Source organism: Aptenodytes patagonicus, chromosome 2 (genome assembly GCF_965638725.1).
Source record: "Aptenodytes patagonicus chromosome 2, bAptPat1.pri.cur, whole genome shotgun sequence".
NCBI lineage: Eukaryota > Metazoa > Chordata > Aves > Sphenisciformes > Spheniscidae > Aptenodytes > Aptenodytes patagonicus.
The window spans coordinates 134,667,640-134,693,205 of NC_134950.1; the positions used below are offsets into that span (position 1 = coordinate 134,667,640).

At 43.6% G+C, this 25,566-nt stretch overlaps 1 protein-coding gene across 2 annotated transcripts in view; it reads right to left on the reverse strand.

Moving 5' to 3' along the window:
- SNX10 (sorting nexin 10) overlaps positions 1 to 17,329 on the reverse strand; it is a 37,645-nt gene extending 20,316 nt beyond the window's left edge. Inside the window, exons 1-2 of one of the 2 annotated variants that reach the window (XM_076331295.1) lie at positions 17,269 to 17,329; positions 149 to 204 (exon numbers count right to left, since the gene is read on the reverse strand). In XM_076331295.1, coding sequence (XP_076187410.1) covers positions 149 to 172 — 24 coding nt within the window. In that variant the 5' untranslated portion in view covers positions 173 to 204; positions 17,269 to 17,329. Of the gene's footprint in view, positions 1 to 148; positions 205 to 8,214; positions 8,360 to 17,268 lie in introns of those variants that run through there. The other variant, XM_076331296.1, reaches the window with a different exon arrangement.
- Between the last annotated feature and the right edge of the window lie 8,237 nt (positions 17,330 to 25,566).

The window sequence follows — 25,566 nt, forward strand, 5'->3', positions numbered from 1 at the left end:
ACTGCATCACTCCAGAATATTCTGTAGCCTGGCACTTAAAGCATGAAGAATACAACCAATCTTTCCTGGCCCAGGTGAATCTTAATGAAATTCAATCCACAACCACCAAAGTAGAATCCTTTTTTATTAAAGCTTAGACATGACTTACTTGTTTTTCATGTTTTGGTGTCATCTTCACTGGTTTGTATTAAAATAAAAATCAACCTGAAAAAAAAAAACAAAGCAGACATCAGATTGGCATTTAGTAGTTATCTGAAGGTCATTATCACTTTTGCTAGACATTAGTAGACAGTGGAAAGAGCCAGGCTCAGTGCCATATATACCAGAAAACATGTTTGCATTAACTATATCTAAGAATTCATTCATTTAAAAAAAAAAAAAAAAAAAAATCCCATTTTAGAAGCACTGGGTTAGTCCCCTTCTGGGGATATTTGTCATACATGACAGTCCAGTGATGCCTGTCCATCTCTGGAAATCAGTGTGTTTCTTCATTGCTCCGAGAGCCTCCCCAGGGCTCATCCCTGCACCCACCTCCCAACAGCTCCGCGCAGCCAGCATCCCCGGTACACAAACACAGCCGAGGCAGTGCTGCCTGCGCCTTGCTCCCAGGGACCCCAGCACAGGTCTGCGTGACTGTGGCTGAGGTCCAGGAGACGCTAAAACACCTGAGTCAGTAGAATCAAAAGCCCCTCTCAACCATTTCTCTGAAACGGAGATAAGCGGAGAGACAAACCGTTCAGATCCTGCAGGCTAGTGAAAACTCAGGCTAAATTTCACGGCGTCCGTGGTTTTAAAACCTCCATGTAGGGAAGCATATAATTAGACCAAATGAAAAAATCCCGTCATTAACCTATGTTTTAAACCTACTCTTTCACTGGAAATCCCGATAAATTTTTAACTACCTCTGCAGTTCCGTAAACCAGCCGGTTTGCTCAGGACAGGTACCTACAAGGGAAGAGCAGGGTGGCTTTATTCAGTTGCTGACTTGCATACACACCGCCTGCCTAAAAATAATGGCCATGGGAAAAAGGATTTGCAATTTGCCTTTCCCCTTTACCTTTCCCACGTGCCATCCAGCCACTGCCAGCTAACACCTACATTGACCCCCAGCTACAAAAACATCCTGTTGCCTCCTCAGCTTTTAAACATCAGCCTCCTCTTTCCAAACCGAGAGGACCCATGCAGGATCCCTCCTTCACCCCAGGAGTAGGGCTCCCTGCACTGGCTCCACGGTCAGGATGGATGCCACTCAAGCAGGAGAAGCTGAGCAAAATCCTCCCATGCATCTCTCTTGGCAGGCACCTTGTGTTGGAAAAGGTGGATTTGGAGCTTTCGTAGGCAATCCTTGGCAGCTGTTGTCAGCTGGCTGCAAGAAGTTCACAAGTGATGGGGGAAGACGCATGGCTATGTTTTTGGAGGTGGTTTGCTAAGGTTTAGCGATACAGAGCTTGGAGACGCTCTTGTTATTATACAACTATATATTTAGGTCAAGCCCAGCTAAGGACTCCTGGACGCCCCAGCCCTGCCCAATGCCTCTTACAAACATGCCTCACTTCCAAAATACAACTCCACCTATTTTAACAAAACAGAGCACAAAGATAAGCACACGTATATTTCTTTCACCAGGAAATTATTTTGGAACAAACACCTTCGTCAAATTTCTGTAGGATCAGTTATATCAAAATAGGATACTCTGTCTCCAAATAGGATGTCTGAAGTCCCGTGCACGGACGTCTCTAAACGGTACCACCAGTGTGGTTCCCATCTCCATAAAGATAAGGCCACCATTTCACTTCTGTAGCTAGGATTGCACTGATAAAAGCACAGACGACTATTGAAAACACACTCCCAATAACTTTTTGGTTTTTTTGCTCAGTGTATTTGTATTTAACTGGTATATATGCTCTGGGCTGAAGGCACAGAAGAGCGCTCCAGCACTTCTGGCTGCACAGGCTCAGCAGCGCCAAGTAGCTCAGCAAGGAGGGGCAAGAATTTGGCTCATCAGTTATAACCGCTGCTAACACAGAAGTATGTTAGGAGCTTTCCTTTTGGTGGAGATAAGTGGCTTTTACCTCTCAGGCAAGCACAAGCCCACACCACAGAAAACACTGTGCAAGGCTCAGGCTGTTAGAAGAGGAAGGGCCGTTTCTGCCTGCTATCTCTCCTCGTTGAGTGCAGTTGTAAACCTATATAGTTTGGGGGCTTTTTTCCCCTTTCTGCTCTGGTTGAATGTGATTTTCTTTTTTAAATGGCAAATCAATTTTTTTTTTCAGTTATATATCTTTATTCTATCAGATTCTGCAGCCTCTTTCTCTCCTGCCTCTTAACTGCTTTAAGTAAGAAATTATGCAAGCCCAAAATATCTCATTCCTGACACTGTCAGTGAATGACAGAGATGAAATAACACATTTCATTTCGTCTTCTGCTTTCTGATGACCGAGTTATGTGCTGCTGCAGGTTAGATAGAACAGTTTAAACTCCAAACAGCCATCACAATTTTAAATATTTAATGACTAAAATGAATATTTCAGCACCAAAAACCTTCCTAAAATATTTAAAATACATCATTTTTTCATCAAGTAATTTGAAAAAAGAATGGAAATACAAGCCCACCAAAGCTACCTTTTCCACAGACACTTCAGCAAATCCAAGATCGCCCCAGTCACTTGCAAACATACTGAATGCGGTACTCTCTCTGGTAGCAAGACATATATTTTAGGACTTCTTTAACACATGTAGAAGTCACTGAAGCAGAACAGTTCAACTGTCTACTTAAGAAGATGCCTTTTTATCTTTAGAAAAACCCTACCCAAAATACCAGTGATGGAGAGGAGCAGCCTTCAGAAGACAAACAGAAGGTTGCTGGTCTTTTTGCTCATGAAAAAATTTCCACTGACAGAGAAATGAACCAGTGCTGGTGGGGGGGGGATCAAAAAAGGCAGTGGTAGACCTGTAGTTTTGGTAAAATGCTTTCTGCTGTGACTGGGAAAAAACCCATTGCTTTGAGTGAGTTTTCGTTCTGCTTCTGATCTATTATCAGACTGAAGACTTTTTTTTATTATTATTACTTAGTTTCATATACTTAATATAACACCTGCTCCCTGCAGTACATATTTTTTGACAGTTCTTAATTGCATAACCAACGAAACCACCAGGGAACAGCTCCACAGCTGCCAACGACAACAACCCAAAGCAAAAAGATTACGTAGGATGACTTGCCATACTTCCTGTAGTCTAAAAAAAAAAATCGGGGGGGGGGGAAGAAGCACCACCCAAACCACCAAACAAGTACCGCAGTGCTTTTCTTAGGGATAACAGATAAACTGCAGTGCTCTTAGGGATAGTAGATAAAATGTAATACTTCATACTGTTTATTTCATATTTTAGAGTTGATTTTATATTTTAAGATTAAAGTAAAACAAATTATTTAATATTACTTGGGAAAGCCCTTTTATCATGTAAATGGACTGCTCTTAAAGGAGGAAGTAACTTCCCTACAGTCCCAAACTGAAAGATTAAAACTTAAGCAGTACCACAGGCAAAAACCATGACAACTTGCTGTAAGAACAGCACAAACAAATGCGAGCCCTCCCGGCCGCCTCACTAGTAGCTGTGTTTAGGTGCACTGAAATTTTATGATTTCACTCATTGCTGGGCAGTGGCCTAGGCAATGTTCTTGTCTGCTCTGGGAGCGCTCACAGATTCCATGTGGCCAGTGTTTCCCCTCAAGTAATGAATGTTGAACTTCAGCTCAAGAATTACCCATCCACCCACCTTTGGTTATTTCTAAACATATAGCTAAACAACCACCTTCAAGCTTTAATGGGGAAGAGTGATTTATTTTTAGACTTTGGTGATGATTTAAAGTCCTATCCAGTCATAAGCAAAGTCCTCAGCTGCACTTTCAAGGTTGTTCCCATCATCAGTATCAAATGAGACTTTCGTTCAAGGCTTCAGTGCAAACGAGAGAGGGAGAGATCACAATTAAATCTCTAAATACTTAAAGATCTTTCCCGCACTTTATGTTTTGCTTACCTTAACACTCATAAAAAATATTATAAGAATTTTAATCTACAGCCTGTAGAAAGTTCAGCTGCATCCGTACATGGAGTTCACTATCACAAAACATGCCTGCGTGCACCTGACCGCACTATGCTCCTGAAAGGCAAGTCACCCATATGGATTTGTAAGGAAAATACACATGCAGGGGGTGATGGTGGGAGGGGGAGGATATGAAGAACAGAGCTGTAATAGAAGATGATGCTTGGGAACAACCTTGAAAGTGCAGCTGAGGACTTTGCTTATGACTGGATAGGGCTTTAGATCATCACCAAAGTCTAAAAATAAATCACTCTAGGCAATGTTCTTGTCTGCTCTGGGAGTGCTCACAGATTCCATGTGGCCAGTGTTTCCCCTCAAGCAATGACTACAATAAACTCAATAATCTCATGCTAAAATGTAAGTAGTACTTAAAGTCAGGATAGGATAATGCAAATTTCTTTTGAGGAGCTTTGATTGTATTTGCAGAAGCCTCAGGTTCTGGACTAATTCTGAAAGGTCAGTCACTGGCAGGGAGCATCACTGCTGGGGAAAGAGCATCTCCTGCAACTCCTGCACAGAGCAGAGGGCCCGAGAGACACCTGTGCCACTGCTGTTGCAAGGGAGTAGGAAATAGAGGAGCTAAATATCCCCACTTAGTACCAGCTCACAGCTAGTCAGAAGCATGGATGAAATATTATTCTAGGTTTCAAGTAAAAGGATTACAAGTGGCAGAAAGCAATGTTAACGCGTTCATGGAACAAAACTGCCTGAAATTGTAAGACCAGCCATACTGTGTATATCAATGGAAAGGTCCATCTAGTCCAGCAGTGACTTAGATGGTGACTCGTACTGGAACCTCAGAGTATAAGAAACAGGCAAAATTTTGAGTGCTTATTCCCCAGTTTTGAAGAAAATAATGTGAAAACTATATATAGGTAGCATACATTTATACATATAAAATGTCCCATTCTGTGATGCCAAACTGACCACATCATAACATAGGCTGGCATTTACAGGAATTGGGTACATGGCCATCACAGAACTACTGCTCTTGTTGATAAGAAAAATCTTATTCAAATGCTGTTCCCCAAGCAGGGACTTCTACTCAATCCAGAGTAATTCAGCCTCAGCGTAAGCGGGTGCCTTCTACTTCACCTGGTCCAGTGTAATACCTGGGGTCAACTCGACCGCGCTCATCGGAAGAGTCATGAGTTCCCTTCCGTCCCTCACTGTCCATGAACAGGATGGTGAGGACTGAAACTACACTGTGCAGGTCAGAGCATCCTTCCTTCTTTCATCAGCTCTGCTGGTGCACCTCACCTTCCCACAGCAAATCACCGTAAGGGTCTGCTTGTTAGAAGCGAGAAAAATATGAAATACATAAGCATTTTCATCTAAACTCTGCACAGCACTCAGATGCCTGCAGACTGCTTAGTGAAGTCAATAAAATAAAGTACCCCTTGAGCGAATCCATCTCGCTTTCCAGCTCAAGGTACCCGTTTCATCAGTGCTGTATTACAGTAGCAGCAGAATCACTTTGCTGCTGAGCAGGAAACAAGGACACAGTCTAAATAGCTTTTAAAAGAACAAGAGCTTTCCAAACCACTGACAGAATTCACACACCTTCCCTCCAACCACAACGCTACATAGAAACGCACTGCCAAAAATCATGCCTTTCTGGCGGCACTTGAAATTCTGACTTCCAGCCGCCGCTGCCAAGATGCTTAGTTAACTACTCTTTTCCTACAGGATTTCACTCCATTTGGTTGCTAAACGCTTGTATGTGGCCACCAGGTATAAGACAGTTCCTCTTTAAACACTATGTTACCATTTTTCCCCAACCAACCATTCCCTTGTGCTGCAATCTTCCTAGCTATTGAGACCTGTTTTATCAAGACAATGAATTCAGTCCATTTAAAAATTATCAAAGAAATTTTCATTAATTTCAAAGGAACGTGAGAATCAGAGTTGCTCAAACGTACGAATTTCCCTCTCCCCTCCAAAATATATACAAGACATGAATTGCAGTGTCAGGTGTGGGTCACAGATTTCCAATTACAGTGGTACTATACCACACTTTGAATTGCATCAACTTAATACCATATTGCTGGACAGCAGCATGACTCATGCCAAGCCTCTCTGAAACCTCTAAAAGCCTAAAGATAAACAAGGAAGAAGTACTAAGAAATCTGTTCACAGTAGGAGAGAGCATCAGATGTTTCTCCACTCTCCACTCTCCTCTTCCCCCCGCTCCCAGTCTCAAATTGCAGACATATGCACAGCCAAAGGACTTCATGTATATTCTACAGTTTTGGGGGGTTGCTGATCCCAGAGCAACTATGACTTTCTTTTTCTCCCATTAGACAATGCCAGTAAGGCTAACGCTTGCAGATTGGGCTTTTAGGCAATGGTTAGAGAAGGGTAATTGTGGGTAAAGACACTGAAAGAACAGTATGTGCCAGCCTTTGTCGTGGTAATTAGTTATTACTCAGGGCTGATGCTCGCCACAGCTTCTGCAGACAACCTGGGGACCACTCAAAACTCTCCTCCAGCTCTGGCTCCTGTGTTCTCCGTGCAGCCTGTTAAGCTGGTCTGCCACGTGAGTCTGCCTTTGCTACTCTTTCCAAACATTATGGTGCTTAATAAGTAGCTTAAACTACACTAAGTGATTTTGTAGCGTAAATAATCGCAGGTTTTGTTGCTAGGGCATTTTCAGAAGACCACCAAAGAGATGAGGCAGTCTTTGAAGGGAAGCAGTGGTGACCTCCAAGGTAAAGTCCCAGTAAGTGTGCTTGCTCCGGAGAACTTTTGAGATCCCTTGAGCTAGGAGAAACTGATTTCAGAAGAAGCAGCAACATTGGCAATCTGGCAAGTTCAACCATCTTTCAACTATAACTGTACTCAACATGGAAAATACTGGATAGGCACTAGACTTCTTACCGATACTTACACAAACAGGGCATACCACTGGCAGTAAAACTACCTTTAAACACAAAGGGAAAGCAGCAAGTAATTTCCAGGCTAAAACCACTTGCTGACATAGTACCCAAGTACTTTCCAAGTCAAAGTTCTGTTTAGTTACAGAAGTGATGAGTGAAGACGTACATGCGTATGGTTTGTGTGTGCACAGCACATCTTGTTAGATACACCAACGAGAACCAGCAATATAAAATCATGGACAGGTAAGCGGGCCCTAGATATTTTTACATGATGCCAGTTACAAACACCACATTAGACAGCTGTTGCTTTTACAAGCTGGATTACAAAGAAGGGATTTTTAAATAGACACTGAAGTATCAGCATTTCAGAACACCGATTAAAATTCTAAGAAAAATCTTAAATGCTGCTTCTGAAGGAGGGTTTATGTTCAGAGAACGTATGTTTTTCCTTCTTCCAAAACTTCATGTTTCTTACAGGAATTAAATATTTCATTGCATTAAATCAAATTAAATTGCCCTAAAAATATTATCTTCCCCAAGGTATCTCTCTGTAATAACTAATTTTTACTTATCACGGGGAAAGAAGGGCTGATGGCAGCTGTATCTTTCCTGCCGAGTAAGCAGAGCAAAAAAATAATCAGCAAATGCCATGCAGGCTTATTGCAACATTTCTTTTTCAGTCTCTCAAATGCAAACGCTGACATCACCTGACCCTTTCCTTCCTGAGTCACCCCCTGGTACATTTTGAATCTCATGTGCCACCCCCTGGTACATTTTGAATCTCATGTGCCAGAAATTTCTCAGTTCTTGCTCATTTCAAACGTTTTTATTTATGATATGATTTTTCTCTGCTGCTTGAATTGCTGTTATACAGCACTACATGTTTTAGCTTAGCTTTTTTCCTACTGCGGATTTCCTTGTTCTACCAAAGCAGCTATTTTTGTGATGCACCACCTGGTCCTGTCGAGGAAGTGCTAGTGCTTGGTCCTGTCCCCAGAGAGGAAAGTGAAGCAAAAGCAATAGTCCTGGCCGTAACCACAGAATTAGAAGTCCCAGTCTCATGACGTGCGTCTGGGGAGACGGCTGGGAAAGACCAAGCACAGATACAGTCAAAAATAAAATGAATAGTCAAGTAATAACGTCCTGAGACAGATCGATCCTAAGCATTCTCTGCAACTGCAGCTCAAAACAGTGGGGAAGATAGAAAATATTGCAGTCAATACAGTGTGCTCACCAAGCATTTTGATCAACTCTGGTCAAACTGTTGTGTTTCTTGGGTCTTAAGTTGACCAAGCCCATGAGGGATGATTACGATGGTCCAGCTGGATCAGCCATCCAGTCTCTCATGCAATGGCAATTCGCTCTCCGGGCTCTCTTCCCCTAAAGAACGCATCAGATGGCCCATCATTACTGCAAAACCCTACTGGTGTTGCAGCTGTGTAGCTGCGTCCATATATTGCACTAGTTTATGAGCAGGATCTATCAACAGTTAAATTAACCATTTATGAATGTATTAACAGTGATTTCAACTGGGCAGCTTGTTTGTTCAACGGGTTTTGTTCTCTTTCTGTGCTAGCCTGTGCCAGTGGCATGAAAACAATATTTTGGAAGTACATAGCTTCAAAATAGTGTTACTCATTACTAAAGCAGACAATTCTGAAGAGCAAACAGCATTTGGCAGGAGGAACTTTTCATGAGACTGACCAATAAGAAAATCGGGCTGAAAATCAGTGATTTATCCATATCCCTGGATTTTCTGCTTCTCATTTCTTTTCTGTTCACCAAGTGTTAAGATGTGATTTTGGTTACTTTCACCCCAGTTACGGACCCCACTGTTGCACCATGATTTCATAAGACTGGCATCAGCCCTTGGCCAACTCTCAGCATGGGAGGCAGATTTCTGGTACGGAAAACTCCTTTCAGAAGTTGTGAGAGAACAGGAGGAGACATGACAAACACACAGAGATGGGAGGAAGAGAAGAAAAGCAGCACTTGGGTTTGACCGCTCTGCCATCACAGCCAAGTCAAAGGAGTCGCCAGCCAGCCTGGAACAAACACTGGCTCAAGGTCAAGCAGCAAGAGGAGCAAAGGTAGAAAGGTTCATGCCTGCAGGACAAATACGTCCCACAGCTTGCTTTCACGGTGCCCAAACCCACACGATATTTTTCCAAGAATGAATTCAAGTAGACCACTAAGTAATCTGAAGGACTTTTTCTGCCTTTAGCAGGAGAAAGACTTCCCACTCGCAGAGCAGGTGCTGCCTAAATGAGCAGAATGCAAAGATTTAAATTCATTTTAAACCTGGTCAGTTCAGACTGTATTACAAGCCTATGGGAAAACCATGGACTGAGATGAAACTGGTTTAAGTTTGTGCTGTTTAAGTAAGGCTTATTCCAGGTTCACTTAAATATATTTACTTCAGGCCAAAAAAAGCACAATCCAGTCTTAAAACAGAAGTGTCAATTATATAAATCACACCTTTAGCTAAACCAGTTGAAACCTACACATTATGTATGGACATATTCGAAATCCTACTTTGTGGTCCTACAGGCAAATCTGTAATAAACGTCTATCACATGGCTGCTGGGACCTGACAACCACCAAGAGATCCTCTCCAGCTCTACCGCTCTGCAGAAACACAACGATACTGCGGGGACAACGGCTTTTCAGTCCAGGGCTACACACGCATCTTGGAACGAAACCGCAATCAAGGCAACTCAGCGAACGGCCCAGATGAGGCGGAAGCAGAAGGTACCGGTTACCGCACATCTTCTGCGGCTGGAAGCCCGTAGAGGAAAGCCTTGTTGCGGGTATCCAGCCTACTCGGTCACTGCCAGTAACTCTTCTGCAGAACTGATGCAATGGGGTCACTATGGCCAGTGGAGATGGAAATAACCATTACCGACGACACGTTCCGCTTTATAGGCACGTTTCAAATCCTGTAGGGCATTACATCCAGGCAAGTTCTTTACATACTTGGAAAGCACTCTATAAGGATAATGCTGTCCTTGGCAAGGTCTGTTTTATTGATCTAGCAGAACAGGAAGGAGAATGGTTGTCATCTAACCTAAAAACAACACAACTTTTGTAACTGTAAGAGCTAGCTATTAAATGACTGCTGAAAATCAGAATTTCATCTGCATTAAAGAGAGAATAAGGCGTTGGAGGTTTGAAAGTTATCTAGTTTAGCTGAGCTTATGGGGAAAAGACAGTGCTCCTTAGAATTAACCCTTGCTAGAAATCCAGTGAATGGGTAATCATACACACCGAACCCAATTATAATTTTCCACACTGCCAACAGACTCATACTTCAGATGTCTAGGACAAGTCAATTAACACCCAAGGTTAGAATGATGGAAGCTCTAGTGATCCTCAGGTGGACAAAATAATTCTGCAGTGTTCAGAAACATGCTAGTAGTTGTCACTGTCACGGCCTAAGAGCGTAAGCAAGACAGTGCTGTAAGCAGAGATGGTGCCTTTCATGAGAGATTAGAAGTATACTTGAAAAAAGAAATAAGCTCTCAGGTTTGCAAGCCCTTCTTCAATTAAATTTCAGTGGCTGTACATCCCAAAGCCATTTTTTTTTTCCAAGCAGACGTTACTCTTAAAAGTTATTTAATGTGAAAAACTTGCCTTGGACAAAGAGATCTGTGGCTCTGAAGAGTCTGGAAAATATGGAAGAATCATTTTTGAAAGAAAATCATTGCCTATACCCATGTGCCACAGCACAGCATATTAATATTATTTTTCAAATCTTGTATTTAAATTCAAATATGTAATGGCAAAAAGGAAGGTGAAACCTATTTGTTGACTGAAGCCTGAAGACTGCCTTTATGTTTTCTTAAAGATAGTCCACAGTACTCCCAAATACTCTTTACAGTTATCTTGCATTGGTTACAAGGTTTGGTGCAGGTACTGAAGTTTTCCTGAGAAAGTCAGATGCTTTCTTTGCAAATTGACCTAACTATTAACACCTGATTACCAGGGTGTGCATTAAATCCCTGCAATTCAGCTGTGCGAAGCTCACCGAAAAGACCTCAGCTGGGAGAGAATCTGGCATCCCTACTGTAAGATTTAGCCTGGGACTACACACATAGTGTAGGCATCCTTTTCCTGGCCAGCAGGTCAAACAGATCTTCCTTCCAAATCTACCTGTGATGACAAGTGAAAGAGCAGTCAGAAAGCTTCCTTGGGGATGAGCAGATTAGAAAGACGTAGTTTCTGCACAAGTATTTATGTGTGTCAAGCAGTTCTTCATAAAATCCCTAAAGGGATATTTTGGCTATAAATCCTCTTTGATTCTTGGATCTTACTGCCCAAACCCAGTTTTGTGGTCTGGGAGGTAGAAAGACTCTCTAAGCCAGCCACCTGGCTGCCTTCTCCACCATCTTCACAGCAACCCCCACCTTCATCCGCCCTGAGAGGGGGAGACAAGGGTTTTTATCTCATCTGGAGTGAGTGATTTGCCTTCCTGTCTCCCCAACAACCCTGTTGATTCAACTCCAAATAGTCACACCACAACCAGTCTTCATCGTGAGCAGACAGACATAACAAATGCAGCATAGTCATAAATTCTTGGGGAGCAGACCAACTGGTGTCACAGCCATTAAATGCCGGTCTCCTATTTCACAAGTCTGAAGACATGTGAGGGTATTTGTGGGGTGTGTTCCTCCATGCCACGAGAGAGAAGGCTATTACATTTAGCTGTTCTCAAAGCAAGTATGATTGTAATGACACTACGCACCGATGCAACTATTTACACATGCGAATGCCCGGCACATCATAGGCTCTGGCATTATCAAAATGCTCTCCAGCACCCCAGACTCAGAGCTATTTCCCTTCTCCCTGTAAACACTCCCCTTACCACCTCACCTTTTCAGGCCTCATTAGTAGAAATTCATTTCTTCTGGGAAGAGGCACGCTGCTCTTGGGAAAACAAAGCCTTCCCCTCTGGGAAAACAGCTGAAGATCTCATTAAGACAGGTACCAAAGTTATGACTAATTTAAAACCACACATTGCCATTATGCAATTAAAACAACGAGACTATTAGGAGGCACAACGTTATAACCTGGTGACTACTGTTGTACACATGGAGTAAGGTAGGCGAGCAGTTAGGGCTTCCCTGAGGGAAGGGAGGGGCAGGAACTTGAACTTGAAGGATGTGTTCACACACACACACAGAGGTCAGGGTATATTACTCATTGTCAACTCCATAGTAAAATAGATGCTTTGTTGCAGAGGCAAAACATCCATTTTGCTTTGAGGCGTAGGATACCTGTAAGTGAGTTTATCCTCCTAGACAACTCTGGTGGAGAAGAAAGGGAGAGGAAGAAGTAACTTTCTTAAGCCATAAATCCTTTAAATACCAAGAAACATGAATTTCTTCATACCACAAAAAGCAGGCATGGAAAGCAAATTGCGTTCTCTTTTTATGCACAACAGTTACTGGAGAGAAGATCCGTAACAAAGTCATTGTTGGTTTATTTGTTCTTAAACAAGTTAAACTCATCAGCATGCATCCTGCTAAAAGACTCTGTGGCAATCCATAACGTCAGTCACGTGAAGATGCTGGAGCAAAGGGAAACTCCTTACAAACCAGTCAAGTCCTTCCTTTTGGGCCAGGCCCACAGGTTGACGCTGAGTTGTAAAGGTTTTTGCAGGGTTCATGTCTATCAGTGAATTCCTCTGTGGTACTGGGAGACATTTTGAACTGACTCGTGCTGCAGTACCAGCGAGACAGCATGTATATAACATGTCCAGCAAAGTCCGAAAGGAAACTGGTTTCTGGGACCAGAAGCCCCAAGGGCATTTAAGGATTCTGTGAAGACATATCACTAATTAGACCTCGAGAACAGAAATACAGTTTTGAAGTTCTCCTAGTCAAAAGAGGATCACTAGAGAAACATGGTGGGAAATGCAGGATCATTGGCAATTACATTATTGGATTATGTTTCGTTAAATCTCCCACGGATCCCCCTGTCCTGCAGAAGTCTGGACAGGTAGGATTCAGATAGCTAAACATAAACTTTCAGTGTCTTTGTGGATGCTCACAGGGTGTCCTACTCACTCTTCAGCTGATGCCCAAGACGAAGGTGGATCAACTGTAGGTCACGTGTCATGATGCCAGCCTCATACAGATGTACTGGATCCCCTTGGACAGCCCCCTTGAAAGGCACCGGTCACCCACATCCAGGCAACCAACCCATGCCGAAGCTGTACTGTGTAGAGATTTAGCAAGGAATGCTACAAATAAACAGATCCAGAGCCAAAATACTATGCACCAGACTTGTGCATGTAGCTCCCTGTAGTCAACGAGCAACTATAGCATGATTTGCTTCTCTATCCCAAGAGTTATCCTGCGAAGAAGTCAGGAAATTCCTGTAGGATACATAGCTGTTTTTTCCTCTTAGTATTTTTAGTATCCGAAGAACAAAAAAGTTGCTGAGGTTTTTTGGGGGTTTTTTTTGAGATAATAAAAAGATGCAAAATATTTAACAAGAAAGAAAGAAAGAAAGATCACAATATCCTAAATCAACCAGATCTCTTTTACTTTTCTGCTTACTAAAGCCAAAAGCTTATGCATACTACATACCACATGCATGGAAACAAGATCCACATGATACATTGCAGAGATATGATACACCAGATTTGTCACCTGTCCTATCCTACCTACCTGCTCCCAGGAAGCAAGGAACACCTGCAGCAGTCCATGCTGCTGAGCAAATATTCACAATCTTTTTACTTTGGGATTTATTATAGTGTGGTTTTTGTTGTTTGGGGTTTTTTTGGTTTTGGTTTTTGTTTTGTTTTTTTTTTTTTAAATCAGCCTTCTTTTTTAATTTTTTAAATCAGTTTCCTTCTTTCATATGGAGAAATTACAAAATTACATGATAAAAGCAGAGAAGGTTGCAGTTGCCTGAAACGATGGCGAGTGGGAAAAGTACTGAGCAAAAATGGACTAAAATAGGGCTGCAAGACTGATTCAGCCCTTTACAGTCAGAAGGGCCCAGCTTCTGTATCAATATTCTTGACAGCATCTTTCACTCCACAGGATCAGAGGACCAGCGGAAGGGCAGGCGGAGGGGAACACCACACTGAAGCAAGCACATTTGGTACCAGCAGGTGCAGCCCCTTGGGCCAAAGGCAACGCTGCTCTACGGCAGGGGCAATAAGCATCAAGGGGATGGAGGGAAGCATCAAGGAGAGGTGCTTAACTAGGAACAGGATGCAGGAAGCTTCAAAATTATGACCGCCATGACCTTCTCTGAGTGGGAAAAGCTATTTTGTAAGAGATTCATGTGCAGCAGCAGTGCGAGTTCTTTAAAAATTTCTAGGAATTTAGCCTTCGCCCTTAGTATGGTCCTCATCCGTTCAGCGCTACTACCTTATATCAGTCACATCACCAGTCCTGGCTAAATGGCGACAGTTCACCCAGAGAAGCCACATCACAACACGTTTACCAACTGCTGGCTTGATTCAATGCTCCGCCTTCTCTTATGCCTGAGAATTACTCAGTTTGACCCAAATCCCCAGTGGTTTTTGCTGTGTACGGCACTGTGCTTGGAAAGGGAAATCCCGGGACATTTGGAGCCTGCAGCACAGCAGGGCACCGCTCGTGTCCAACCCGTACGCTGCATCTGCGCTAAAAGCATCACAGCACCATGGGCACGCAGCGAGCCCAGAGGTAGCCTAGGCAGGTACACCAGGGCTGGTGAAAGGTGCTGCCTTCAGAATAGCTGTTCTTCAGGAGTTAATGCAGAAAAGCACAGCTGAAAACAACTCCTAAGTGTATTAAAAGATGAAAGGGAGAGGCTTTGAAGAGTAAAGGCAATGTTTGCTCAGCTCTGCCTGCAAGGCAGGGAACAAGAGAAAAACAGAGAACTGAAAGTCTGTTGAGATAGGATCTAGGCAATATTTCATGAAACACAGCAACGCAGTGCTGTGACACTACTCCAGCTTTCTACTGGGCTATCCCTGACTGATTGTACCATAAACATATCTTGAAAGAAAAAAAGCACAAAAAAAAAAAAGGGGGGGGGGGAAACCAACCCAAAAAAACCCCACCAAACCCATCATTCAAATAAATTACTATCTTATTCAAATATAAAAACTATTGCAGCAGATTCTATCACAAAACAGCTAATTTTAGGAAAAAGCATCTGCAAGCTGGCAACTGCTGTTTTGCAATGGTAAAGAAGCACAAATCCAGTTAATTGCAGTTAAACTATAGAGACATAAATGAAAGAGGAACTATGATAGCAATATAATTTATGATAGATTTGCCACTTGTTGTTCAATCAAGTACCTCCAAATGTTCATACTATTTCTGTCTATATTCACAAATAGTGTCTTGTCTTCTATTTCATAACTTCTCTGGGACCAAGGACTGCCTTTTTGCCTATGTTTGCACAGATCCTACCATGGGGCACAAGTAACTGGATGAGGCTTCTACGTGCTACTGTCTTCTAATTACACTATAACATTGGAGATATTATGTTGTTAGTACCTTAGTAGTAATATTTTCGGAACATTTTTCTCCTTTAAAAAAAATACTTAAGAATAATTATTTTGCAAATAAAATTTAAAATCATAATAATCTATAATAAAGGGCTTACATGTATTGTAAGCCCTTAAAAGAACCTGAATAGAGGCACGGTGCACCAATGCAAGCTCTTTAAATTGAAATTCATTAAAAGGTAAATACTTCTCAGATTCAATATAAAATACACATGATAAACAAGAGACTTCTGGATTTCAAGTCAAGCGTTATAAACATAGCATAATACCCTAGGCTGAAGTAGGCATAAATATTATTTTCATCTTCTACACAAAGAAAACATCAGTATTCCCATTTTTCTAAAGGAAGCCCAGTCTGTGCCATTCAGGAAAGCTCTGCCTGGCATTACTTTTAGTTTCAGTTTTCCCTAGCACGAATGCGAAGACCGTCCTCTTCACTTGAGCTATTTCCTGTCAAAGTGAGAAGCCGAGCGGGCAATGAAAACTCACGCTGCCGTTTCCCTTGGGCAACGGGCGATGTGGGCATGTGCCCGGTGGGAGCCTCAAACGCGCCCGAGCAGGCCAGGCCCTGATCCTCAGTGGCCTGGCTCCACACCTCCGTCTGCCTTTACCTTTTCACCTCTGCTAGCAGAATTAGGCAATATTTACCGAAAATTGCCACATCCGCAAAGGGGCTCTGAGAACACCCAGCCCGTCGCGCCGATCTGATGTCTGTCTCTATGGGGCGATCCCAGCGGGTGGGTGCGAGACAACAAGCAAAACACGGGCGTTTCAAGGAAGAGCGCAGGCAGCACGTGCCTCCGTGCCTAATTCCAGCATGCGACCCAAGGCAAACCCAGTAACTCAATCACTGGAACCTCCTCTGGTTTATCAATCGCTTAGTTTTAATTGCATACTGCGTTTTCAGAGGCTTTCTTCATTTAAATTAAACTTTTGGCTAGATATAACACACAGAATTAAAAAATAATAATAAGGCAGTCTCCTGACTAACAAAAAAGGTACAACAAATATGATGTATTTAATATAAAAGTATGCCACTATATACGTTATATGATATGCATTACATATTATTATACACAGTAATATGCATGATTATACAATGTATATAGGTAATAATGTCATGTATATACATGCAGAGCTTTTGCACATCCGTATAAAGGTCATAGTTGCCAAAGGTGATGGACTTGCTTTAGCAAAACAAAAAGCCTTGGTTCAAAACAAGATTAATAACTATGTAAACCAAAGTTTCTTACTGCCTGGTGTTAATCATTGCTAAGAGCAGTCACTCACATAGCTGTAAATGACAGCGGAGTCCTGTATCAAAGACCAGGGTCAGAAATATACTTTAAAAGACAGGGAGGAACGAAGCCCCGTGAGAGCCGGCGGTTCGGCAGTAGGGCTCGCTGTTTGCACCTGGGCTCTCCAAGCCGCTGCTGCCTAAACCACGGGTTACCTTAACGAGCTCCGGCAGCGCCTCACCGTCACCCGGAGACCGGAGGGGGACGGCTCTACGCCCACCCAGCCGCGCCGGCGTTTGCAGCTGCAGACACACGCACGCAGCCCCAGCGACCCCGCCCCGGGCGCCCGGTGGGCTCCGCCGATGCACCGGCAGCCCCGCCGCGGCCGCTTACGCCACCTGCTCCGCGGCCGCTCCGTTGCCGCGGCCGGGCCGGCGCCCCCCGAGCGCCTCGGGAGGCCGGAGGGGCTGACACCCACCGGCGCGCACCGCGAGCCCCCCGCCCCCGCCGCCGCCGCCGCCGCCCTACTCACCGCTCGCCGCCGCGCACAACCCCGGCGCTGCCGCTCCCGCCACCGCCCGTAGGCCGGGAGGAGGCGGCGCGTCACCGGCGGCGGGCGGGGCCGCGCTCCCCCGCCCCGCCCCCCGCCACCCCCGGGCGCCGCGTCCCCGGGGGACCCGCCGGCGGCGGGGGGGGTAGAGGGAGGCGCTTCTGCGGGGGAGGGAGGCCGAGGGAGACCGGGAGTGAGCCGGGGTGGGGGGGAGCGCCGGGGCTGGGCCCGGGCCTTTCCGCGGGGTGCCGAGTGGGTTTCCCGGCGGCTGCTTAATGTTTGAGCCCCGTGTTCTCCACCTGTGTTCTAGAAACCCAGAGCCGCAAAGAATGGCTTTCCTCAGCGAGAGTTATTTTTAGGGGCCTTTTAGTTAAGGAGGAAAAAAAAAAGAAAAAAAGAGAGAAATTAAGATTGCTAAATCCGATTAATTTTTAATTTTTTTTTAGGGTGAATAAAATCTCTTCCGAAGGTTTATTTTCAGCTTTATTTGATTTCTCAGGAAATCAAAATACCAGTAATTTTGTTTCCTTGCTGGTTTTGTGTATTTTACCTAAATCACGTCCTTGATTGCTAGATGTTAAAGTTCCAAGAGGGATTTGAAATACATGATTAACATTGTGTGCCAGCGCTTGGAGATGGTCTTGGAAATAGTACTGTAACTTTATGCCACATCTCTGGAGCGTCGGATTCCTGGGTTTTGGAATCTGGCTTCTGAAAAGGAGCTTGACGAGCTCGGGGAAATCATTTATCTGTGAGACTGCTTGTCTCTTGCTGCTGAGGCTGTTCTTGTGTGTTGAAATTGTTTTAAGAGGAATAAATAAAAGCGCCTTAGGAAATAGCCACTAATTAGAGTGGCAGGAAAAGAGCTAATTTTCTGTTGCAGTGAGAAGTAGTAAGGGTTTCTGCTTCTGAAGAGCTTGAATGATCTTTACTTATCTGTGTACTGATAAAGAATCACCAAAGAATCTGAGCAACTTCTCCTATTTTAAAAAGCAGAGATCATTTGGATGCTGTCATACGTATTTACTTCATTTCTAAATACCTGAAAAGCCTAGAATCTTTTCTTAGTCTTTTTTTTTTGTAAACTATGGGCTGATTTTTCCCATAAGATATTAAAATATGAAGCAAATTCTGGAATAAAAATTCTGCTAAAAGAAAATAATTAGTATTAATTTGTCTTGAGTACCCCAAAACTTTCCTCTGATAAGAGCCCTGAAGCAAAACACCACAGAGGCATGTAGTGATCGATATGAACAACAATTTATTCATGATAACAGAGTAGAGAGAATTACAGGGGTGTTACACGAGGTGTCTACATCAGCCTTTTTCCCCAAATATTTGCCACTTTTGGTAATGGTGGGTCAGCATTGCTGGCAGCGGAGACCCGGTGTGAGTGTAGGCAGGGCTCCACACGGCTGCTGGCATCTGCCCTGTAAAGTTGTATAGAGCCCGTTTTTGTGGTAGGATGGTGAAAGCACCGAGGCCAGGCATCGCCTTTTTTGCTATTGCTGTCAGACGCTGTGCTGAGCAGCGGCTCTGAGCCACCATCCTGCCCGAGGGAATGGTCAGTGTAGGAAAAGACTGGAGTGAAAAAGGAAGAATGAGGCTAACTGGCAGCTAAATAGCTTTCCGTGGGATTGCTACTGTAAACCCGCTTTCAGAAATCAGAATTTTTTTCATAACCTAGCATAACAAAAATTATTATCAATGAGATTTATAAACCTTAATTACCTCTGCATAGATGTGAAATAGTGCTACCTCTAAGCCACACAATTTTGCCAGCAAAAAATCATAATTAGATATAGTTAAATTTAGCAAACAGAGGCTGTACAGGTAAGCGTTCTTGAAAAAGGAAAGAACAATTATGACAGGGAACAATTTTTTCTTTCAGAGAAGGTCTGCTCAAACTTCCAAACTGCTTGTTTATAGTATTTCAGCCCTTAATTCCTGTTCCAGGCTTTTTTTGTTCTGCCCCACTTCAGTGTCCTACTGAATTACCTCCTTCCATAAAGATAAGGTGTGCGGATATTTTCCAGGAAAGAATGGAGACTGGAAGACATCAGACCTTGCTAAGATGACTGTTTGCAGTGAGCAGCAGAACGAACACGCAAATGATGCTGCTATATGAATAGGAAGGAAGAAAAGTTCTATAGGAAAGCTTGCATCAAAAGGACTGGATGCCGATCATCACAACATCCACATTTCATGGTTCTGGAGTGGAAGATCTGTTCAAGACCTCCTTGATGAATTTCCTCAAAAGGGGTGTGTTTTTTTTCCATAGCCTAGTGTCCTGGTTTCAGCAGGGATAGAGTTAATTTCCTTCCTAGTAGCTGGTACAGTGCTGTGTTTTGGATTTAGGATGAGAACAATGTTGATAACACACCGATGTTTTAGTTGTTGCTAAGTAGTGCTTACACTAGCCAAGGACTTTTCAGCTTCCCATGCTCTACCGACTGAGAAGGCTGGAGGTGCACAAGAAGCTGGGAGGGGGCACAGCCAGGACAGCTGACCCAAACTGGCCAAAGGGATATTCCATACCATGTGACGTCATGCTCAGTATAGAAAGCTGGGGGAAGAAGAAGGAAGGGGGGGACGTTTGGAGTGATGGCGTTTGTCTTCCCAAGTAACCGTTACGCATGATGAAGCCCTGCTTTCCTGGAGATGGCTGAACACCTGCCTGCCGATGGGAAGCAGTGAATGAATTCCTTGTTTTGCTTTGCTTGCGTGCGCGGCTTTTGCTTTACCTATTAAACTGTCTTTATCTCAACCCACGAGTTTTCTCACTCTTACCCTACTGATTCTCTCCCCCATCCCACCGGGGGGGAGTGAGCGAGCGGCTGCGTGGTGCTCAGTTGCCGACTGAGGTTAAACCACAACACCTAGCTTGGTCAATGCACCCCGTTTTTACCAGCATAGACAAAATTTTCCTAATCTCAGCCATCTTAATCGATGTTTCCTATCTTGTGCTCTGTTCTCCATTTATTAATGGATGACTGGGGCCGTATGCTCCAACTCCTTTCCCTTCTTCCTCCTGCCAGCAAAACAAGCTCTCAGTTTGCCTTGAGCTATATAATGCTGTCTGGTGAGAGATCCAGAGGAACCTGTCGGTTATTGCTCAGAGCATCTACCACTGGACCTACTGCAGGGGAAATAGCTATCAGCTCAACAGCAAAATTGAGGATTATTGCAGCTGCTAAGTACAAAATCATAAAATATAGCATCCTAGGAAAACAACAGGAAAGACTGAGGAAGCAGAAGAAAAATAGGGAGGGGAAAAAGACCGAAGGACTGGAAAAGGGGGATTAATATCCTGAGGAAAGAGCTAGAAATGGGAGGCAAGGGGGCGTTTTACAAAACTGATGTTGCCAATTTAGTTCTGTTGCCAGTTGAGAATTTGCATAGAGGAAATTCCTGTGCATTTTCTGTGAAGTTCTCATGCTATTTTTGTCTAGCTTTTTTCACACCAGCAGCATTGTGTCCTGACATGATGTCCAAGAATGCATTTGCATCAAGGTTTTTTGTGAGCCTCTCTCGGGGTGCAGCTGTAGTGCTGGTATGAACGAGGGAGGCCTGCTGCTGGTGTTGGCTGACCCGCTGGTCTGAGGGGACTTCTTCCTCTACGCAGAGAACTTGCCTCTCAACACTGTGATAAACTAATTGCTCTTCAGGGAGTTATTGAAGAATAAGGTATTTTCTCCATGTTTCAGCCAAAAAAAGGGTGAATTTATTCCACAACAGCTCTCTTAATATTTCCACTGCAATAAATTATTATTCTGCTATCGTGACATCAGTTCGACTTACTTGAGATTAAATCTGCCACAGCTATGGCCGTCTGTTTACTCGGAAGAGCAAACTTGAGTGTGCATCTACGTTAGCATTTTGTTTCAGATCAGGATCATTTTGTGGAGCAGCTGCAGAAGACACCGAAGAAATGTTTCACCTGAAACATAACCAAAAGCTGCACTCCAACCACTGATGGAGCCAGCCTGGAACAAACCCTCCAGAGCACGCAGAAGGTGAAGGTTAGGTTGTCTGCACGAGCTGGTTTGCACTGCAGAGCTTTTCCTGTTGCATCCTGCTGCTTGATAACATGGACATAGCCTAAGTCACAGAGTGATTAAAATGCTGGTTCTGTTACCACATGTTTATAGTCCCTCAACTATTTCATTAGATGGGAATAAAGCTCTGCATCCAGAAAATGCTACAGGACTATTTGGATGCAGACTGCTTGATCACATCATGAAAAATTTCAGATACCAAGGAAAATTCCTGAGTTTGCAAGGTACGTTTCTTTGAACTAGAGTTAAATAACAAACACACATGGAGCACTATGGACACAAAATATGTTTTTAAAACTCTCCTATAATTTGCTCTTTATAGCTAAAAAGGGGAGGAAATCATGCAGCATTAGGGTAGGGTGGGATTCTTAGGCATTACTCTTAGGAAGCACCAATAAATAATGACAGGAGTTGTGTCACTGATTGCAGTTCTGAAAGATGCTCAGTGCTTTTGTGTTGTGGAAGAAGTAACGATTAAGAAAAGAGTGAGAAGAAGAAAGGAAGGAACTCTGCAAATATTTCCCATTATTTGGTTTGTGTTCTCCGGTGGAAAACAACAACTGTCCCCCAACCATGTTGTCACATTGTATTCGGCAAGTAGTGATTTCTTTGTAGCTTGTTTGCAATAAAGCATGAAATGAACACATTTGCCAGTGTCCTGCTAATAATTTTTATCCCTTTTCCAAGTATGTATAACAATAAGCAGTTGAACGTATTTAAATACTCGTACCTGCAAGTAGGACATTCCCTCAAGCAGCTTGGATGGATGTTCTGATACCTAAAATTGCCGGAGGAATGAAACTCTTGGCTTTGGTTTGTCCATTTATGTGAGCATGGCTAAAGGAGGAGTTTTGGCTAGAACAGGCAAGTTGTCAGTACACTGGACATTTTAGTGCCGTGACTGTAGTAGCTTTAAACTCGATTTTGCAAGTGCTGTGCTCTCATATTCGGTAGTGTCTGCTAAGTTTGCAGTCTCAAAGGTGCCTGGCTTAGAAAAACAAAGTTTGCCCAAGCAAAATTGGGTCAGACTGGGGGAGAGAGAGGATTATTTGGATTTGCATGTGTTGTGATTTAATCTCAGTTGGCAACTAAGCACCACGCAGCCGCTCGCTCACTCCCCCCTGGTGGGATGGGGGAGAGAATCAGAAGGGTAAAAGTGAGAAAAACTCGTGGGCTGAGATAAAGACAGTTTAATAGGTAAAGCAAAAGCAGCGCACGCAAGCAAAGCAAAACCAGGAATTCATTCACTGCTTCCCATGGGCAGGCAGGTGTTCAGCCATCTCCAGGACAGCAGGGCTCCATCACGCGTAACGGTTACTTGGGAAGACAAACGCCATCACTCCAAACGTCCCCCCCTTCCTTCTTCTTCCCCCAGCTTTCTGTACTGAGCATGACGTCACATGATATGGAATATCCCTTTGGCCAGTTTGGGTCAGCTGTCCTGGCTGTGCCCCCTCCCAGCTTCTTGTGCACCTCCAGCCTTCTCAGTCGGTAGAGCATGGGAAGCTGAAAAGTCCTTGGCTAGTGTAAGCGCTACTTAGCAACAACTAAAACATCGGTGTGTTATCAACATTGTTCTCACCCTAAATCCAAAACACAGCACTGTACCAGCTACTAGGAAGGAAATTAACTCTATCCCTGCCGAAACCAGGACAGCATGTAATACAAAAAAAGGACTGTTTATTTTCTTTCTTTTTTTTTTCTTTTTTCCCTATAAGTAATTCCAGTTTTCTGTATTAGATCTGATCTGAAGACAAGCTAAAATGGAAGGCCTCAGCGTTCCTAGCACGAGGAGAAAGAAAGTTATCAATTGAGAAGAAAAGAACTATTAATGAAATCTCTACGCCATCTTTTCGACTCGAGCAGAAGCCAAATGCCTTATTAAAAACTAAAAACCATCAGAAAGAGCTATGATCCATCACCATCCTCGGTGTTGCAGAAAGTTGTCTGGCCAACCTGCAAGATTTGTATGATATTCTGCAGTAAAAATAAGCAAGCATGAAACAAATAGGAATATTTTTAAAGGGACTCCTCCTTTACACGTTTGATAGAAGCAAAGGAATACAAACTTTCTCTTCCCTTTTCCCTTCTCCCTAACACTGTTTCTTACAAGGTCTTTGTTGTTTCTTCCCTTTATTTCTAGGCAATTTTTGTCCTGTTTAGTTTTGTTTCTTTAGGTCAGATTTAACAAAATAACATGGAGTCACTATGTTTATTTGCACAGATCCAAATTAAAATCGGCACCGAGGGCAAATGCTAAAGTAACAAAATATACAGCCCTCAAATTTTGCTTGATATTTATGACTATTTCAGAGAAGATAATAATAGCGTAAAGCAGTGGTTGACTGGAAGAGCCTCAGATGCTGTTTTTCTATCTGCAGTTTCTTACTGGTTGTGTGCTGGTTTCTTGCAAAATATTAGACCAGAACGATATTGTTCTCGAAGGGGATTCCGGCTGAGTGTTTATTTCCATACCTCCCAGTCTCCCCTCCTACTTCTGGCCCTTTGTACTGGGATGCAAGCCACAAAGGCCAAGGAGCTGGTTGCCCTATTTTCCCTTAGCAGTCCCTCAGCTCTCTGTAGTCGAAGCAGATACAAACATCTCCTTCAGACAATTCCAACTGACTAGGATTTAATTTGTCCTCTGAAAACACCTGTGCCTCCAGTGTCCGGAAAGGCAGCCGAGGGCAATTCTATACCTTGAATGGGAGGTGGCTGGGTCAGATTGGCTATAAACCGGTAGTTTTTTCTTTTGGCTTGCAGAGGCTTGGCCGTGAGCTGGCATTTGGTTAGCACAGAAAACGTGCATGTCATATGAAAGGCAGTATCTCTGTGGACTACTGTCTACTCCCCACCATTGTCCTGATACATTCATAAAAAGAGGTGGAATAAGAACAGACTTGTGATATTCTCAGTCCAAATACTCTTGGTTAGTAAGTACCTTTCCTGTGTTTTTCGTCTGTTTTTCCTTTTGATGCAAAGAAACCCATGATAAATTCTCATGTGCCATTTATTCCACAGCTGGGAAAAAAAAAAAACCATGAAAAAATTGCCGATTCTTTATAAACTTTAGAGGGAGCCCTACTTTAAGCAGGTTGTACATGTGTATTTCCAAATGAGCATCTGTTTCCTTTGGCAGATTACCCCACAGTTCTCACCACACTCCTGAAACCTTGGGAACTTGCCTCGTCTGCTGACAGTACCCGAGGGGCGGGTGGGTCTGACCCAGTGAGGTGACTTCTGCCGTTGGCTTCTAGACAGTGTCTGTGCAATGACTTGCTAAGGTAACTTTTTGTTGCCTGCAGGCAGAAGGAGGTTAGAGTACCGGCAATGGGAACCAGGGGGAGCCGATAAAGAGGCTGGGAGGAATTAGTCATTCCGAGAGGCATTTGGGTTGATACTTTTTATCTGAGATGAGCACGGATGGGAGAGGACGAGTTGGTGGTCAACATTTTAAGGGAAACTGTAGCAAGGTGGCTACGAACAAAGTTAGAAGAAGGTTAAGAACAGCAGAGACGTAATTAGGAGAAGCGGGTCTGGCAAGACCCAGACTTATTGGGTCTGGCATTACTGACAGAGTGGTTGTATTACCGGGGAAGGGACCCGTTTTCAGCTGGAGACCATGTGCTTGTTCTAATTGCACACTAAACGAACATTTCCCATCGGTACTTTGACAGCAAAGGGTCAGGGCTTATGCCTGTGCCAAAGATGTGGCAGCTGAACAAGTTACCGCACATCAGCTGAGTTTGACTCTGGTGCTGCTTCGTGTAAATGCTGTATCATACAATCTAATTTAGAGGGAAACAAGAAAGATTTAAGCTAAATGCTATCATCTTGCCTTCCCAGTGCTCTGAGATCGTGTCTGTGGGTGGCTCCCACCAGGCCAAGGAACTGACAGTACTTGCTCCCTTGCAGGGCTTCTGCTGCCATTACCCTCCCTTGGCCCTGTGGCCTGGCTACGCGCAGGGTTTGTGCTGGTGTAAGTGCCATTTAGGGGGGTAATCTTTTACTGGAATAAATATACCAGTACAATTCCCAGTACTAAAGTATTATGCCGTTTTAAAGCTATCATACATTACTATAACTTACCCTCTTCCTTAGCACAGGCATAAGCTTATCAATATACCCTCCTAATGCTAATTTAATGAGCTCTTTGACAAGGCTTTATTATTTTAGACACACCTGTGTAGTTAGAATGGTACTACTCTCCTGCGGTGGTATG